The sequence below is a fragment of the Dendropsophus ebraccatus genome, chromosome 4 (genome assembly GCF_027789765.1).
Source record: "Dendropsophus ebraccatus isolate aDenEbr1 chromosome 4, aDenEbr1.pat, whole genome shotgun sequence".
Classification (NCBI taxonomy): Eukaryota; Metazoa; Chordata; class Amphibia; order Anura; family Hylidae; genus Dendropsophus; species Dendropsophus ebraccatus.
In genome coordinates, this window is record NC_091457.1 from 5,352,714 (window position 1) to 5,372,072 (window position 19,359).

At 42.3% G+C, this 19,359-nt stretch overlaps 1 protein-coding gene across 1 annotated transcript; it reads left to right on the forward strand.

Annotated features, from left to right (window-relative positions):
- The first annotated feature begins 3,424 nt into the window (after positions 1 to 3,424).
- Positions 3,425 to 17,274, forward strand: LOC138789178 (vomeronasal type-2 receptor 26-like). Its single transcript, XM_069967783.1, has 4 exons — positions 3,425 to 3,928; positions 8,993 to 9,205; positions 11,119 to 11,134; positions 16,367 to 17,274. The coding sequence occupies exons 1-4, from the start codon at positions 3,425 to 3,427 to the stop codon at positions 17,272 to 17,274; spliced, it is 1,641 nt and encodes a 546-aa protein (XP_069823884.1).
- The last annotated feature ends 2,085 nt before the right edge of the window (positions 17,275 to 19,359 follow it).

Consider the following 19,359-nt stretch of genomic DNA (forward strand, 5'->3'; position numbering starts at 1 on the left):
ATATGTTACCTCTGTTTTTAATGGTTATCTGTGTCCTCACCACCATACTGTGTCAGGCTGAATTTTCGGCTGGTTCATGATATGCTACCTCTGTTTTAATGGTTCCCTGTGTTCTCACTGCCATGCTGTGTCAGGCTACCTCTGTTTTAACCAGGCTGTTGCCCAGAATTTGGCATAATGGTGCGATTAGGCAGCCTCAGAGGCATTCAAACATGCTGCCCCTTCTCTTTCCTGTCCATTTCCATTGTGTTTCCATCATTTTTTGAGGTTGAAAGGTTTTCACACGACCTTCCCTCTACTGAACTTGGGTCCCCTGCAAAAATGCTCAAGTTTCCCATTGACTTTAATGGGGTTAGTTACTCGAAATGAGCACTCGAGTATCGGGAGATATTCATCTCGAGTATCGAGCACCCGGCATTTTATTACTCGCTCATCACTAGTCAATAACCAAGTGTACCACCAACAATTTACCTGCCTTCTGTATTACAAAGGTGTCAATTGTCTTAGCAGCGGTTCTCAGAATCCAGGGCTTAATAGTCATCCCATATCGGGATAACTGGCTTTTCATAGCCGAATCCAAGTCCATCCTGAATCCACAAGTCCAGATGACGATTAGACTCCTTCAAGACCATGGGTTTTTGATAAATCAGGAAAAGTCTCAGTTGACACCTCCCCAGTCATTGATATTCCTGGGGTTCCTGATAGATTCGGTGGAAATGAAACTCTTCCTTTCTCAAGACAGAGTCGTCAGGTTGAAGAAGCAGGTCTCCATAATTGAGGTCGCATCCTACAGCATCACTAAGGAGTGCTATGGCAGTCTTGGGAATGCTAACCTCCACTTTGGACGCAGTTCCTTGGGCCAGAGCTCACATTCATCCTCTTCAGATGGAGATGTTGTCGAGCTGGGACAAGAATCATCATTCTATAGAACTTCCCATTTCTATTATAGAACACAAGCGGGAGAATCTAACCTGGTAGCTGAAGCCATCCAATCTCTTGAAGGGGGTTCCACTGATTCAGAAGGAGAAAAGGATTCTGACGATGGACGCCTCTCAATATGGATGGGGAGCTCACACCCAAAACTGTTCGGTCCTGAGAAAATGGTCCTACTGAGAGAGCAAAATGTCATCTAATCGGAGGGAACTTCGAGCTTTAAAACTTGCTTTGTTCCACTTCAAAGACTTTCTCTCAGGTCACAATGTCCTGGTGCAGATGGAAAACTTGTCAGCGGTTTTCTACCTCAACAAGCATGGGGGCACCAGGAGCCAATCCCTGCTGAAGGAAAGCCAAGCAATCTTTTCTTGGGCAAAACATCATCTATTAGATCTCTCTGCAGTCCTCATCATTCTCTTCATCCATGAGAGTGGGAACTCTTGAAAGAAGCATTTCATCTAGTGACAAAGAAATTCGGGTGTCCAGACCTTGACGTGTTGGCCACTCGGGCAAACAAGAAATTTCCCAAGTTCTGTTCCAGAAATCAAGCGGACCATCCAACAGTACTGGACGGATTATCTATCTCATGGAAGGGGATTTTCATCTATGCCTACCCTCCTCCGGCATTGATACAGATGACTCTGAAAAAGATGAAAGAAGATTGATCGGAGGCTTTGATGATCCTTCCTTATTGGCCTTGTAGGCCTTGGTTCTCGCTGGCTCAGTCTCTAGTTAAGGGCAGGATATGGAAACTGCCTTGCAATCCGAATATCCTGACACAGAACAGGCTACATCATCACAAGTTCGACCTATTACAGTTAGCGGCATGGAAAATGAATTTGCCACTTGGAGGAGGAAAGGTCTTGTGCTGAGAGCACAATCTGTACAATGATTAATGCAAAGAGAGCCAGTACTCGAAAGAAATATGAGGGTATCTGGAATACCTTCTCAGCCACATTAGTGGACTACTCTTTGACATCGGTGTTAAACTTTCTTAGGGTCCAATTTGCAGCTATAAATTTTTTTTTGGGAGGTAGATTCATGAGTCTCTAGTTTAGACCTTCCTTAAAGGTGTTAAGAATCTCCGCCCTGCCACCAAACCTCCTATTTCATCGTGGGACCTTCAGATAGTACTGAAGGCGCTAAAGTCCCCTCCTTTTGAACCGTTGGAAAGTGCTGAGCTGCAATATGTTTAATGGAAAACCACCTTTCTTGTTGCCATTGCATCGGATAGAAGAGTGAGTGAGATTCAGGCCTTATCATCCAGAGAACCTTATTTCAGAGACCTTGGGGATGCTCTGTTCCTAAGAACCATGCCTGTATTTACACCTAAAGTGGCTGCCTCTATTGATCCAGAAGTCATCTCACCAAGCAGACGGGCAGTACTTATCTTTCGAGACAGGATCAAGGAATTTAGAAAAAAAGAAAATCTGTTTCTAATTTATGAAGGACGTTCCAAAGGTATTAAAGCTTCAAAGTTCCACATCTCCAAATGGATCAAGAATATGATACAATTCTGTTATTCTTCGCAAAACCTTCAAATTTCAGACAGAATAAAGGCCCAAAGCTGTTTCAACAGCCTGGGCGGAAGCTTCCAGCATCTCTCTACAAGAGATTTGCAGAGCAGCGGCGTGGTCAACAAGTTCTGCATTTGTGAAGCACTATCAGCTGGATGTCACTGGGGGAACAGCCTTAAGCTCTACAATATTGAAGTCTTGAGTATTGGTGTTTGTACCTCCTTTATTGTTTTAGACACTGCTGTTTAGTCCAATTGTGTGCTGCCGTAGGACCCAGGAACTGAGGAATTTTGTATACTTACCTACCTGGAAATTCCTGTTCCTGGAGTCAGAAGGCAGCACAACACACCCTCCCTAAGTAAATGTTATTGCTCCATATGAACTCTATGTTGGTGTGGTTACTGCTACCCCTTATACCTAGTGACCTCTTTTGATTGGTTACTGCAGAGCATGTCTCTTCTGACTTGCACTAGGGATCCTAGACTTAACCCATTGAGTGCTGCCTTCGGACTCCAAAAACAGGAATGTCCAGGTAGGTAAGTATAAAAAATTCCTCAGATCTGAGTATAGTAAGTCATAAAGTCATAGTGAAACATTCTTATGAACCTCATAATTTGCTCTCGGTGATCTAATGGTAAAGAATGTAACTCATAATATGGCATCTCCCCCCAACCCCCTCTCTCTGACAGATCAGTTATGGAGCCACAGATGTGTCTTTAGGCAGTCGGCAGCATTTTCCAACTTTTTTCCGTACAATTCAGAACGATCATGAAACATTAACCTACTTATGTGAACTCATCATGCACTTTGGATGGACTTGGGTTGGAATAATATCACTCCAAAATGAAAGCGGAACAAGAGAATTACAATTATTAAAAGAATTACTGCTTAGGCGTCACATCTGTGTGGCATTTACAATTCAATATATTTACAGACAAATGTGGAATCAAAAAGATTTGGAGACGGCTCGAAAAATGTCGGTTCAAGTGATTATTCTCTGTGGGACTTTTCATTTTGAAATATTTAGATCTTTCATGTCTGAGTATCTCAAGGGTATGACCATGATCTTGACTCCATCCTGGGCCCCAAACATTGTTCTTATAGAGGAGTACCCAGAGATTCTGAATTGCAGTTTGTCTCTGGAGCCTGAGTCAGCAGTTACGGCTGAATTCAAACATTATATCGATGATTTTTACCCTTTAAAATACCCTAAAGATTTATTGCTTCAGAATATGTGGATGATGATATTTCACTGCTTATCAGAAAACACAAAAAAAAATAAATGGTATGAGAAGCTTTATAATATATCTCTTCACAACTGCACCGGGCTGGAGCGTATGAGGAACACCTGGAACCACCTGTCTCAGGAAATGTATGACCCGGTGTACAATGCAGTAACATTACTGGCTAAGGCACTAAATCTCATAGGCTTGTCTGTACTTGACTGGGATAAGAATCCAGCATCTTATCGATACAAGGTAAACCCTAGAACAGATTCTCCATGGTCAACTATAATCACAGAACCATACTCTGGTGTTGGTGGTGGTGAAGACAGCGACACTCTAGTACAGCTATGATCACAGGACTGAGGGAAGAAAAACTAAATATAACTTTTGTTAATATTTCATTAAAAGAAAACTAAAGAAATACAACAATCAAAAGGCATGTGGGGTTGAAGGTAATTCTGTAAAAGGAAAAATATATATTCAGCCAGGAGATGCAATGCTCTGTAGTGATGATAGTCTGCAGCAGGAGCTGAGTAGAAAGAGCCCCCACAGTCTCCCTCTTAACCTTGAGCAGCTATGTCTGGGCGTATAGCCAAGAACAGTTTCTTAACCCTTTCCCGCACAAGGACGTAACTGTGCGGCGACCCCACTCTAAACCGCCGCGATCCCGGGTGCCTAATGTAGCCCGGGATCGCGGCTATTAGCGGGCACGGTCCTATCGCCGTGCCTGCTAATAAGATAATTGGAGGCAGCTGTCAAAGATGACAGTTGCCTCCGATTACCGGATTCAGCCGTTCCCTGGTGTCTAGTGGGGGAGATCGCTCCCCCGGGACGTTGTCCTGGAGGAGCGATCTCTGTTACTGAAGCCGGCCGGACCCGCTCCAATATGGCACTGTCCCGGCTCGGCACTCGTTTGTTTTCGGCTGCAGCAGCCGAAAGCAAACGAGTGCCGATCTCATTGATCTTTGCTGTATGAGTATACAGCAAAGATCTCAATGAGAGATCAGAGTGTATATACTAGAAGTCCCCCAGGGGGAATAACCCTAATCCCAGGGGGGCTTCTAGTATATGTGTAAAAAAAAGAAATAAAGTGTTGTTTTCAATAAAAAGCCCCCTCCCCTAATAAAAGTCTGAATCACCCCCCTTTTCCCAGGTTATAAATAAAAGTAAATAAATAAACATGTTTGGTATCGCTGCGTTCATAATCGTCCGAACTATTAATTAATCACATTCATGATCTCGCACGGTAAACGGCGTAAGCGCAAAAATGTCCCAAAGTGCATAATTGCGCATTTTTGGTCGCATCAAATCCAGAAAAATTGTAATAAAAAGCGATCAAAAAGTCGCATATGTGCAATCAAGGTACCGATAGAAAGAACACATCATGGCGCAAAAAATAACAGCTCACAGCCCCATAGACCAAAGGATAAAAGCGCTATAAGCCTGGGAATGGTGCGATTTTAAGGAACATATATTTGTTAACAATGGTTTAAATTTTTTACAGGCCATCAAAAAAATCGTTTTAATCAAAATATCGTTTTAATCAAAATATCGTTTTAATCGTAATGACTTGAGGAACATATAAAACATGTCAGTTTTTCCACAGGACACACGGCGTAAAAACACGATCCTCCCCAAAAAAAAGAATTATGTTTTTTTTTTTCAATTTCACTGCGCATATATTTTTTTTATGGTTTCGCAGCAGATTTTATACAAAAGTTCAGCCTGGCATTGCAAAGTACAATTAGTGAAGCAAAAAATAAGGGCTCATGTGGGTCTGTAGGTGTAAAAATGCAAGTGCTATGGCCTTTTAAGCTCAAGAAGGAAAAAAAGGAAACGCAAAAACGAAAATTAGCCTGGTCCCGAAGGGGTTAAAAACAGTATGTAACTGCTGTTAGAAGAAGGTGTGTATTTTGTAATTGTTTCTTTTGCCTTATCTTTGCTTATAATAAGACGCTAACCACTTAACTAAACAGAAACTTCTCAGCTTGAACAAAGAGTTGTCCCGTGTCCTTTCTGATATTTAGCAGACTGTAGCTGCCTCATCCTAATAATTTGACTGCACTCACGCATACCTGTGTTAGGTGTTGATACCTGAACTTATCAGGCACATGGAGATATCCCCTAGAGCTTCAAGCCACGTACCATCACCAAAGAGATTATTATATTCATTTACCAATTCTCTTACTTGCTGGGATCGGGTATTATGTTTCTCTTAAGTTTGGTAATATAACTATGACTTTACCGACCAGTTCCAGTAAACTGGGGAGAACTGCTAGAATCCAAACTCATCCATTCTTATTTGTTGTCTTGATTGTCCAGACAACAGTTTCTATATGATATACAGTATCTCATTGTTCTTTGATTTTGGCTTTTGTCTTATGATACTTAAAGGACAACTCCGGCGAAATTTTTTTTTGGCTTATTTAACACACATTACAAAGTTATATAACTTATATATGTAATGTGGTTAAATACCCGGTCTGGCCCCCTTCCCCCACTTTCCGACCCCCGACCCCCCACCCCGGAAGTTAAAGAATATATACATTACCTATTACGGTCGTCACGGTCCTCTTCTCTGGTGTCCGGTGATGTCAGAGCTGGGGGCGGTCCGGGTCTTCTTCCTCCTCGGCGTCTTCATTGAGAGTGAATGGGAGAGAAAAGGCTGCTGGTGCACATGCGCACCAGCAGCCTTTTCATTGGCTGGAGCGCATCACATGGCTTCCAGCTTCTCAGCCCTGATTGGCTGAGCTTGCTGGAAGCCATGTGATGCGCTCCAGCCAATGAAAAGGCTGCCGGTGCGCAAGCGCACTGGCAGCCTTTTCTCTCTCATGGACCCGGAAGCAAGAGACATCGCTGGACGGCGGAGGCAGGTGACGGTGAGGCGGACGGCGGGCGAATGGAGTGGCGATCGTCACCGGAGGGATGGTGAGTATGGTGTCTGTGTGTGTCTGTGTTTTTTTTTTTGGGGGGGGTCCCGCCGGAGTTGTCCTTTAAGGAAGTTTTCGACTTAAAGGACTAAAAATTATCATTAAAATTTTCTCACACCTCTTCTGTGCTCATACCTGGTCAACTACTGTGACATAATAATCAGATCGAGGCTTTTTTATTGTCCGTAGTTAGAAGGTAACCTTTTTACATGATGTTTTGTCTGAAGCCAATGGGGGGGTCTTTTCCTGTCTATTCACACTAGGTCTATAATACTCTGTGGTCTTATTTCTAAGCCTAGAGTGAATTCTAAATAATAAAAAAAGACATTCAGTGCAAAATTAGGTATCCTATTCTTTGTGGCTAAATGGATTGTTCAAGCAAAACACTAATGATGGCATGTGAAAAGTACTGTGTAGTGAAGGCACCTGATAGGGTCATCTGCTAGCGTCCATCTATGTGTTGATGCTCATGAAGGAAACTTCACTGTGGTAAGTAGATTCACTGTGTAATCACCATGCGGTGATGTTTCTTAGTCTGCACTGGGGGTGCCCCAAAAATTCTAGTTTATTTTACTATGGAACACCAGATATCAATTTCATGTACAGTGGTTTGCAATAAATTAGAATATCAACAAAAAGGTTTTTTTTTTCAGTCATTACATACAGAGTGAATTTTTTGAAGCTTTTATTTCTGTTAAAGTTGATGATTATGGATTATAGCCAAGAAAAGCCCAAAAGTCAGTATTTCAGAAAATGAGAATAATTAACCCAAAACACCTGCAGTGGCTTCCTAAGTATTATAAAAGGTCCCTTATTCTGGTTCAGTATGCAACACAATCATGGGGAAGACTGCTGACAGATGTCCAGAAGGCATTCACACACTCCACAAGGAAGGTAGGCCACAAAAGTTCATTGCTAAAGAAGCTGGTTGTTCTCAGAGTGCGGTTTTAAAGCTTTTTAATGGAAAGTTGAGTGGCAGGAAAAAGTGTGGTAGAAAAAGGTGCACAAGCAACCGGGAGAACCGGATAACAGGATAGTAACCAAAATGGTATTCAAAAATTTGGGAGAGATTCCCAAAGAGTGGACTGCTGCTGTAGTCAGTGCTTCAAAAGCCACAAGCACATCCAGACATCTGCAGGACATGGGCTACAAGTGTTGCATCCCATGTGTAACTCCTGACCAATAAACAAGGCCAGAAGAGGCCAATGAAAAGAAGAACTGGACTGTTGATCAGTGGTCCAAGGGGCTGATTTCAGATGAAAGTAAATTTTGCATTTCATTTGGAAATCAAGGTCCCAGAGTCTGAAGGAAGAGTGGAGAGGCACAATGCAAGCTGCTTGAGGTCTAGTGTGAAGTCTCCACAATCAGTGATGGTTTGGGGAGCCATGTCATCTGCTGGTGTAGGGTCACTGTGTTTCATCAACACCAAAGTCAACATTGCCATCTACCGAGAAATTTTAGAGCACTTCATGCTTTTCTGTACCGAAAAGATTTTCGGAGATGGAATTTTCATCTTCCAGCAGGATTTGGCACCTGTCCACACTGCCAAAAGTACCAATCCCTGGTTTACTAACCACAGCATCACTGGGCTTGATTGGCCAGCAAACTCGCCAGACTTTAACCCCATAGAGAATTTATGAAGTATTGTCAAGAGGAAGATGAAAGACACTAGACCCAACAATGCAGCTATCAAAGCAACCTGGGCTTCAATAACACCTCTGCAATGCCATCAGCTGATCGCCTCCATGCCACATTGCCGCATTGATGCCGTCATTCATGCAAAAAGTGCCCCAACCAAATATTGAGGGAATTTACTGTACAAACTTTTTATTTGGTCAACATTTCTGTGTTAAAAACATTTTTTTTAATATTCTAATTTTATGAAATACTGACTTTTGAGTTTTTCTTTGCAGTAATCCATAATCATCCACTTTAACAGAAATAAATTCTTGAAAAAGTTCACTCTGTATGTAATGACTCTATAGCATATATGAGGTCACTTTTTGAATTGAATTACTAAAAAAAACTAAATTTTTGTTGATATTCTAATTTATTGCAAACCACTGTAGTTCCAAAGATCTCACTGTCTGATGATCACGTTAAGAGAACCCATCTGGAGACATATATCTGACAGATCATGGCTACCTTACTATGTTCCACGGTGGATGACCCATACGTGAGATTTTGTCAGATTCATCTACTGTTCCTGTGCTCATTCTACTACTATGAATCTTCAAGGTCCGGTGATCCCCTGTGGTTCACAATAGTATCCTTTATATAAGGTGACAAATAAATATACACTGGGCACTATGAAGCTGATGTAGAGGGCAGAATATATCATTAGAATACAATAACTCCTGCTGGATAACGAAACCTTTATTCTCAGTTAGTCCGCTATTTGAAGCTTCTGAAATACCAGGGACATTCTGCCATCAATAAGTACGGAGAGATGACAACCAACTATGTGATCCATAACAATATCATAGTCAATGGAACAATGAATAAAATTAAGGTCGGCACCTTCCTGCCTTACACATCAGATAAATATCGGCTTCTGATCAATGAAAGTTTAATCAACTGGAAAACCCCCAACAATGAGGTGAGGAGTCTTTACCCAATGGGCCCCAAGTTAAGCCAAAGTTTCCTGTTTCCCATGATGCAGAAGGAGATGTAGTCTTAAACCTGTGGATCTCTACCTGTTGACAAATTACAAAGACTTCCAGTATGGTGGGAGTCATAATGTGGCAACAGCTGAAGAGGCACAGATTGGTGGCCACTGATCTTTGTTCCTTTTTGTAGCCTTGTGACTGTTCTCTTTATATGTTATAAGTTTGATGTGCGCTGGGTTTGGGGTTTATTATACTACTAGAGATGAGAAAACTTTTCCAAAGTTTGGTGTAGTGAAAATTGACACGTGGCTTGTAAAGAGCATTTTTGTTTGTTTAAGGCATCAAAAAGATCACCAAAAGCTTGGTTTTTAATAGCTGTGTGAACAAACCCTTACAGAGTATGACTCCTGGAGGCAGTAACTAGTGTCTCAATGACCTCAAAGGGCCAAAGAAAGACAGGCGTAAAATTCAGGTAGCCCTTACTTGCCCTGTAAGAAGTTTGGCTGCATTAGCCACAGTGTACAGTAAGTGACCCCACAGTGCCTAGGACAGAGAGTTGAAGATATTAGCAGTAGCTATCTTGTCAATTGAGTAAGGCCTAAGACAGCCAGTTGATGGTGGAAACAGTACAATGTTGGTGGATCAATGAGGCATAATGACAGGTTTTATGCTGCCAGACACATTTTTACTAACAGACTGAAGCTGTAGCCTGACAGGTGATTGACATTTTTATGCTGGAAGACACAGTTTTAATAAAGGACTAAAGATGTAACCGGACAGTTGAATAACAGGGTTAAATTAAACTAGCAGTGGTGGATGACTGATGCACAATCACAGGTATAAGACTGCCATACATGGTTTTATTAAAGGAATGAAGGTGTAACCTGACCGGTGATAAACCGTCAGCGGTGAATGACCGGCATACACTCATAGGTGTTATGCTGCTAGACACGGTTTTATTAAAGGCTGAGAATGTAACCTGACAGATGTTTCAAAGGGTTAAAATCACCCAGGAGAGCTGTGGACAGCAGTGAACACTGTGTACTGACACCCAAAGTGACCGCAGCAATTTCTCAGCTACTTTCCTCACACTTTCCTTTATCTCTCCCTTATACCAAATAAACTTTCAATAACCTTGACTCTCCCTGACTTTCTCTTTTTCTTACTGCTTCTCCCTTTTTTCTCCCCAACTCCACCTTTTCTTTTGCTCAGGCTATGTTCACACTACGTATGAGACCGGCCTCTGAAAAGATCATCCCGGCCGGTACTGCATTACTGGCTGGATGATCTGTAGCGCCACTATGTTCTAAAGCGGGCGCATCAGTGGTTGCCCGCATCACAACTTCATCAGCACTGGCATGTCAGTTTTCTACGGCACTGCTAGGGATCCCGGCCAAAGTGTATACTATGTATATACACTCCGACCAGGATTCCTTTGGAAAGCAGCACTACGTAAGTTCCGTGGGAATCACGACTGTTGTAGCAATGGCTGTGATTCCCATGGAACTTACGTTGTGTGAACATAGCCTCACACTGTATATGTGTGTGTTATGTACACAAGCAAAATGGCAGGCTGACGGAATGCTCCTGTATGTATACTGAAGGGAAAGTGTGATGTTAAGGTTAATCCCTTGTACCCTCCCTTTCACTATACTGTACTGCGACATGTGCAGCCGCCATCTTTTCAAACATGTTATATAAACTTTTCAGTGCCCTCCACTTCCTAGACAGCACAACAATTTGATTAATTAATCGCCCCATAGACTATATTAAAGCAAATGCGTCAGATTAGATTGATAACTGCCGTGTTTCTCCATTGCCGGTGTGATCAGTAGCTTTTGTAACTAATACTTTAATGTTAAGCTAAGACTACTGGTTTCTTTTCTGGATTTCTTATTCTTAGATTCCAAAGTCTCGATGTACAGAAAGTTGTCTCCCAGGATCCAAAAAAGTTCCGGCAAATTCAACATTTGCTTTTTTTTGTTGTTACAATTGTCTTCTGTGTTTTGAAGGAGAAGTATCAACCAGAACCGGTAGGACTTTTCGATAGTCTTCTTTATTCTTTAAAAGGAATCTGCATTTGACAGTGGCAAACACAAACATGACTGGATGATACACATTAATAAGAGTTGCAAATATTTAATTATTCCAGACAACGTCGGAAGTTGCGCCTTTAATCCCATGTACCAGCCATGATTATTGGAGACTCTCGAGAACTAGGGGTTAACTAGCCACTAGCACTAGAACATTTCTGATCATTCCGGCCAGCACCTGGACTATGTGCTGTTACACAACTCTAGGTGCTGCAATATGCCCAGGGATGGGGAAGGATAAAAAATTGCTAATACTTGCCTTCCTGGCTTCTACATCTTTGCCGTTTTAAAAACATTTTGGTCTCTGCTGTGTAGTGACAGCTTTGGGGATGTGACAAAATAATCCTGATCAGCCAATCAGCACTTGTTGTGATGTCAAGACTCAGTTATTGATTGGCTGCTGGAGATAGGGCTTTACGTTAATCCTATAACTTAGATGGGGCCGCACAACAAAGGTCAAATCAACATAATATCTGTGGCGGAATGACAGCCACAGGTAAGCATTTGTTAAGACAGCAATTAACTGACAATAGAGGGTTCTCGTCATAAAAATGTAAAAGCAACAACAACTGACCAGTGCTAATCTTGGCAGGACCAGTGATATAACTAAATATAATACAACATGGGGAGAAAGGAGCTGCTGCACATCACACCTATGGCTGACACTAATGCCTCTCGGCTACATTTAAAAACCAATGCCAGGATGTTGGTATATAATTTGATCAAACCATATTGCCCCATGTACCACGTGCCAGTCTACTGGTTGACATGGGTCCCTACACTAACTCGAATATGGGGGAAAAAATTAATCGCACTGAAAGCCTTCAGGCTAAGTCACTCACTATTGGGTCTCCACTGACCCTCCAATACCAATATCAGAAAAAATTAGTGAGAGTATATATATGTAACGAAGGTACCTGAGTGTCATAGGATAGTAATCTTCTTGTTGAGCGGGATACCCGTGTAGAAAAGAATCCAAACACTGGTGCTGCAATCCAATTTGCTGCTTTATTTTTTGGCAATATACTTGGTACACTTCAGCTCACCGGCTGATCCACACACCCAAGCGTCCACCTGGTGTCCTGCGGACGTTTCGGAGGATAAAGCTCCTCCTTCCTCATGCGCAAGGACGTAGGGGGTGGAGGGTCTAATATATGCACGTCAGTAACATAACTTTATCCATAACACTTATTAGTATTTATAGTAGTATATGCACAATGACTATTCATATATTATACGCATGATCATATAAGGAAGGAAAACAAATACATCTCTAATCCTACAAAAAGACTCTAAAGCTACATGTATATATATTTATATATGTATATGTATATGTACATATATATATTTATATATGTATATATATATATATATATATATATATTTGCTTAAATGTCCTTGCGGTATGGGATATGTGGGACAAACTATCAGACAGATTAAACTGAGACTTAATGAACATAAATCTGCAATTAGGAGATTTACAGTAAAGAAAGAAAAAGAAAAGAATTATGAAGATCGTAATAATGACTTCGGGGAAACAACAGTGGCGCGACATTTTTCTGAACACCGACATAATATTTGCGATTTACGGTGGCAAGTAATAGAACAGCTTGAGATATGTAATGATAGCGAGGAGAACCGCAGACATCTCCTTCGCCGTGAAGTATTTTGGATAACTGAGCTTGAAACACTGAGCCCAAAGGGTCTCAATGAAACATGTAGCTTTAGAGTCTTTTTGTAGGATTAGAGATGTATTTGTTTTCCTTCCTTATATGATCATGCGTATAATATATGAATAGTCATTGTGTATATACTACTATAAATATTAATAATAGTTATGGATAAATTTCTGTTACTGACGTGCATATATTAGACCCTCCACCCCCTACGTCCTTGCGCATGAGGAAGGAGGAGCTTTATCCTCCGAAACGTCCGCAGGACACCAGGTGGACGCTTGGGTGTGTGGATCAGCCGGTGAGCTGAAGTGTACCGAGTATATTGCCAAAAAATAAAGCAGCAAATTGGATTGCAGCACCAGTGTTTGGATTCTTTTCTACACGGGTATCCCGCTCAACAAGAAGATTACTATCCTATGACACTCAGGTACCTTCGTTACATATATATACTCTCACTAATTTTTTCTGATATCCCTACACTAACTCCACACTGTGTTGGTCAGCGAACGCCAACCCCGCAAAGCGTGCACAAGCAGGAGAGGAAGGCCATAGAATGGCCCTGCAACCTCAATGTCACAGGACCAAACCCAAAGGGCCCCGCCAAACCCAGCAGGCACCACCAGCGGAGAAAGCTGCCGCCAAACAACACAAATGTGAGTATGATCTTGTACTCACCATTGCTCCTGCAGGTAGAATGGGAAAGATAGGAGGTACTTGACATGTCTGCACAGGTGCCTCCTGCTAATTTGGGTCATGTGGGACTTAAAAGAGGAGTGCCAACTGCTCAGAAAAGGGAGAAAAGTAAAATATGACATGGAGAGTAAGGAGCTCTTGCACATCATACCTATAGCTGACACTAATGCCTTTTGGCTACATTTAAAAACCAACGCCAGGATGTTTGTATATAATTTGATCAAACCATATTGCCCCATGTACCACATGCCTGGTTTTTAAAGGTAGCCGAGAGGCATTAGTGTCAGCCATAGAAGTGATGGGCAACAGCTCCTTTCTCTCCATATCGTATTTTACTTTTCTCCCTTTTCTGAGCAGTTGGCACTCCTCTTTATAAGACCCACATGACCGAAATTAGCAGGATAAACCTGTGCACACATGTCAAGTACCTCCTATCTTTCCCATTTTACCTGCAGGAGCAATGGGGAGTACAAGATCATATTCACACTTGTGTTGTTTGGCGGCAGCTTTCTCCGCCGGTGGGGCCTGCTGGGTTTGGGGGGCCCTTTGTGTTTGGTCCTGTGAATTTGGGGTTGCAGGGCCATTCTATGGCCTCCCTTCCCTGCTTGTGCACGCATTGCCTGGTTTGCCGGTTGCTGACCTACATAGTGTGGTCTTAGTGTAGGGACCCATGTGAACCAGGAGACCGGCACGTGGCACATGGGGCAATATGGTTTGATCAAATGATATACCAACATCCTAGCGTTGGTTTTAAAATGTAGCTGAGAGGCATTAGTGTCAGCCATAGGTGTGAGGTGCAGTGCTCCTTTCTGTCCATGTCGTATTATGCCTAAATATATGGAATATATTACCTAAAATTAGAAATATACCTTAACTCAAGAAGCAACATGAAGTCATTTGTTGACAAATAGAAAGAGATGAAGTTGAAAGGGAATACAAGAAAACAAGTCTTCAGCTCGGATGACTTATCCCAGTTCCATTCCAGGCCAGATAGAATATCTGAGAGCAATAAAAAAAATTCCAATAATTTAATCCCATGTAATCCTCCCCCAATATAGTTTTTTTGCCATCAGAACATGCATCAGTATTGTAAGGTTTGAAATATGCAAGTCATCCACGTCTGTATTAAATAATGATAAGATATATCCAAAAGGACATGCGAACAATATGTTACAATAGGAACAACTCTGATGTCAATCCATGCATTTTTATGTATTAAAAAAATGTATACTTTGGGATTCCCCATTCTTTTCTTAATCAGTCAGTCAAAACCAAGCAGCAGCAGCCTGGTACTACCGACATAGAAGGGTTATTTTATGTTTGCCCTTCCCAGCTGAAAAATATCAGCTTGATAGCATCAGTCCCAGATTGTCCGTTTTTTTACACTCAAGATTTACTTCAGTCACCCTGGCAATGTTGTTTACTAGCGTAACAGAATCGTGAGGGGGCGGGTGTTAGCATAAGGCAATTATGCAAACTATACCGTAGTATCTGACAAAACCATCCTGTATTAGTAAGTCAGGTAACATGGCAGTCAGAGAGGAATTCAGAAGGCCCCTGGCTACCAACTGGAGACATGACAGGACCAGCACTTTTTGCATAACCTCTTAGATGCTGTGGACACTTTTGGCTGTGGAATCAAAGGGGTTATGTGCCCGGCATTGGAGAAAACCATCAAGCTGCTCACTGAAGTTGGGTGTCATATATTGGGAAATGATGACAGCATTCAGGTAACTTGCGGAATGAGATGTAATGTGTGTCTACTTGAGGAACAGTACCATTATATAACCTGTGTGTGACTTTTTTCAACCTTTTTTCCTCTCTTCAGAATTCCTCTATAATATTCTGGTTTTCTGCTCCACATTGCACACTATTAGGCTATGTTCATATGGCGTATAGGACCGGCCGCTCTGTGACCCGGCCGATCCACATAACAGCCGGTCTCTGAAAAGATCATCCCGGCCAGTACTACAGTACCTGCCGGATGACCTTTCTGGCCCCAGTGTTCTAATGCGGACGCATCAGCGCGCACCCGCATCAGAGCTCTCTTAGCACACAATGAAGCAGGCGGAGCCGCTCGCTTCATTGGATGAACTGACAGGTCTTTCTGCGTCTGGAATTCACTGAATTGCTGACATGTCAGTTGTTTGCGGCGCCGTATGGGATCCTGGACGGAGCGTATACCATGTGTATACGCTCCGGCCGGGATCCCATAAAAGATAAGGCAGCTTGCCTAGGCGTACAAAGTACGGCCGTTGTTGCCGATGGCAACAACGGCCATACTTTTACGCCATGTGAACATAGCCTTACACTGCACACACACACCCACACACAAAAAAGGGGATTTTCCTACCCTCTATAATATTCCCTCAGGAATTGCATAGGGGACATTATGGAGAAGTATCAGGAAGTGTAAGTGGTGATTCCAGCACTAGAGTGGCATATAAGACATGTTTCTGCTTCTGCATTTCTCCTTCTTCCTTCTGTGTTGTCCATAGAATTCTATCAGCAGCCATAACAGAACTTTAGTAAGCTGGACATCATGGAAATGAACTTAAGCAGTTTTTACAAAGAAAAAGATTTGTGTGAAGAAGAAGATGAAGGGGCATAATATGTGATGAATTAGACATGGTAATAACTTATTGGCGATGAGTGTTTATTTCATTTTAAGCATTTTTTTCTCCTACAGACAGTGAAAACTGCGAGAGATGTGCCGACCATGAGATGCCCAATAAGAACAGAACTCAATGTGTCTTAAAACTGACAGAATTTCTCTCTTACTCTGATGGGATATCAATAATTGTTCTATTAGGATCCATGTTACTTCTTACACTGACGGCTGTAGTATTGGGGATTTTTATTAGATATGAGGACACCCCAATTGTGAGAGCGAATAACAAGAACCTGAGCTTTGTCCTCCTGGTCTCCATCATGCTGAGCTTCCTCTCTGTCTTCTTGTTCCTCGGTCGTCCTGTGGATACAACCTGCAGGATACGTCAGATCTCTACTGGAATACTACTCTCAATATCCATCTCTTCATTGTTGGCCAAGACCATCATGGTTTACATGGCATTCAGAGCCACCAAGCCTGGAAGTGTGTGGAGCAGATGGAGTGGAGTAACGCTCCCTAACTGTGTGCTCCTGATCTGCTCCTCTGTCCAGGGGGTCATCTGTATGAGTTGGGTGACCCTCTCTCCCCCCTTCCAGGAGATGGACACACACTCTTATAAGGAGAAGATGGTAGTTCAGTGTAATGAAGGGTCAGATCTTTGGTTCTACTCTGTCCTGGGTTATATGGGGATTCTGGCCGCTGTTAGTTTTATTACAGCTTTCTTAGCCAGGACATTACCGGACAGTTTCAATGAGGCCAAGTACATCACCTTCAGCATGCTGGTGTTCTGCAGTGTCTGGATAGCCATGATCCCGGCTTATCTCAGCACCAAAGGCAAAGACACGGTGGCCGTGGAGATATTTGCCATCCTGACCTCTAACGCTGGACTGTTGGGCTGTATATTCTTCCCCAAATGTTATATCCTTCTGTTTAAGCCAGAACTAAATACAAGAAAACATCTTCTAGGAACTAAAAACACTATGTAAAATAATTAATAGCAATAGTGGCCATTTTGAGCTGGATTGTATTGGATTATTATTGCACTGGGTTAGGCATTGGATTAGTAGCTGTATATTAGTAATATTTTGCTTAGTAAAGAAATGTATTCCTCAGTTGAAAAGATTAAATAACGTGTTTTAATCAGTTTAATCTCACTGGGAATGTGCAGTACATTTAGAGTCCTATGATTCCTGTGGTGGTTGGAAAGTGAGCAAGGTAAGTATAGTTTTTGTTTTTTCTAGAATTTCAAAAAGGGATTCCCCAGAATACCTCTTTAAATGGGTTTTCCTGTGTTAAAAAAAAAAACAAAAAAAACATGGCACTTTCTTCCAGAGACTCTTGTTTCCAGTTTAGGCGCAGTTTAGAATTAAGCTCCATTCACTTCAATGGAACTGAGTGGCAAAACCTGCAACCAAGCTGGAGACAAGAGGCGTGTAATCTCTTACAGAAAGTGGCCATATTTTCCTACAGCTGGATAACCCCTTTAACACACAATTCCCCGTTGCCATAATTTAGCTCAACTACTAAAAGGTTGAGGAGGCACAGTAAATAATGTAACACATAAATCTGGGTTAGCGCACTTGAGATATCCATGGCTACATGTGTAAGAAAATAACAATATCAATATAACAGGGGAACATGGAGAGACAGGAGCAGCTATACCTCACACCTCTGGCTGACACTAATGCCCCTCGGCCACATTTAGAAACCAACGCCAGGATGTTGGTATATAATTTGATTAAACCATATTGCCTCATGTACCGTCTGCTGGTCCCCTGAGTCTCTACACTTAATCAACATTGTGTCAGTCAGCAACCGCCAGCCCTGCAAAGCGAGCGCAAGCAGGGAAGGAAGGCCACGTAATGGCCCTGCAACCACACTGTCACAGGATTAAACCCCAAGGGCCCCCTCAAACCCAACAGGTGCCGCTGGCAGAGAAAGCGGCCACCAAGCAACACAAATGTGAACAAGATTTCGCCGTACATGTGCGGCTGAAACAACGGGTGTGCGAGTATTCGATGTGCGGGCGGATGCGTACGCAATGCGTACTCATTGCGAACGTACGCCCGTAGTCTACTTACGCTTCCCGAGCCCCCTACAAAGCGATCTGACAGCGGTCTTTTACTTGGATATCTTCGCCTAGCCCCGGACACCCCACAGAACCTTTTGGATCGGCATAGAAGAGTGGAAAAATGAAGAAATCACCACTACGTACGGAGCCGCGGGATACGCTACGGCCGTAAGTTACAAGCCGTCCGGCTGGAAACAATGGTCTGGTTTCTTACGGTGCCGTATATGATCCCGGCGTGCATTCGTACGCATATTCACGGAGCGCACTATGGCCGGAAGCTTACGTAGTGTGAACATAGCCTTAAAGTGTATTTGAGGGGACTGTATGTTAGAAAGCCCCACAAAGCACCCCATTTCAGAAACTACAAACCCCCCCCCCCCCCAAACTCTGGAAAAGCACATCCAGAAAGTTTTTTTTTAACCATTTAGGGGAATAACAGAAATAAAAGCTAAGTATGTAAGAAATTAGAAAATTTTAATTTTCTGTGCAGAGATTTTATTGTAATCCAATATCTTTCATAATTATAAACCTATTACCAGAGATGCACCCCATTATTTATTGCCCCGTTTCTGCAGTTTATAGAAATACCCAATATGTGGCCCTATTCTGTTGTTTGACGCAACCACAAGCCTCAGATATAAAGGAGCGCCTAGTGAATTTCAACGCCTCTGTTATATTTGGTAATTTTTAACTGTACCACTTCAGGTTGGCAGAGGCTCTGGGGTGCCAAAACCTAAAAAACACCCCTAAAGGGACACCATTTTGAAAACTACACTACTCGAGGAATGTAACAAGGGGTGCGGTGAGAATTTGGACCCCACAGGTGCTTCACAGATTTTTAGAACAATGTGGCGTGAAAAAAGAAAAAAATATTTTTTACACTAAAACGTTGTTCTAGCCTTCAATTTTTCTTTTTTTACAAAGGGATAAAAGGAAAAAAAAACACAAAACATGTAGCGCAGTTTCTCCCGAGTACGGAAATACCCCACATGTGGACATA

What these genes read in the sequence shown, in the direction of transcription:
- LOC138789178 (XM_069967783.1), top strand. Translation starts at nt 3,425, where the DNA reads ATGTCGGTTCAAGTGATTATTCTCTGTGGGACTTTTCATTTTGAAATA. An exon ending in CAGCATCTTATCGATACAAG is followed by an intron (nt 3,929 to 8,992) that starts GTAAACCCTAGA and finishes CTTTATTCTCAG; the next exon opens with TTAGTCCGCTATTTGAAGCT.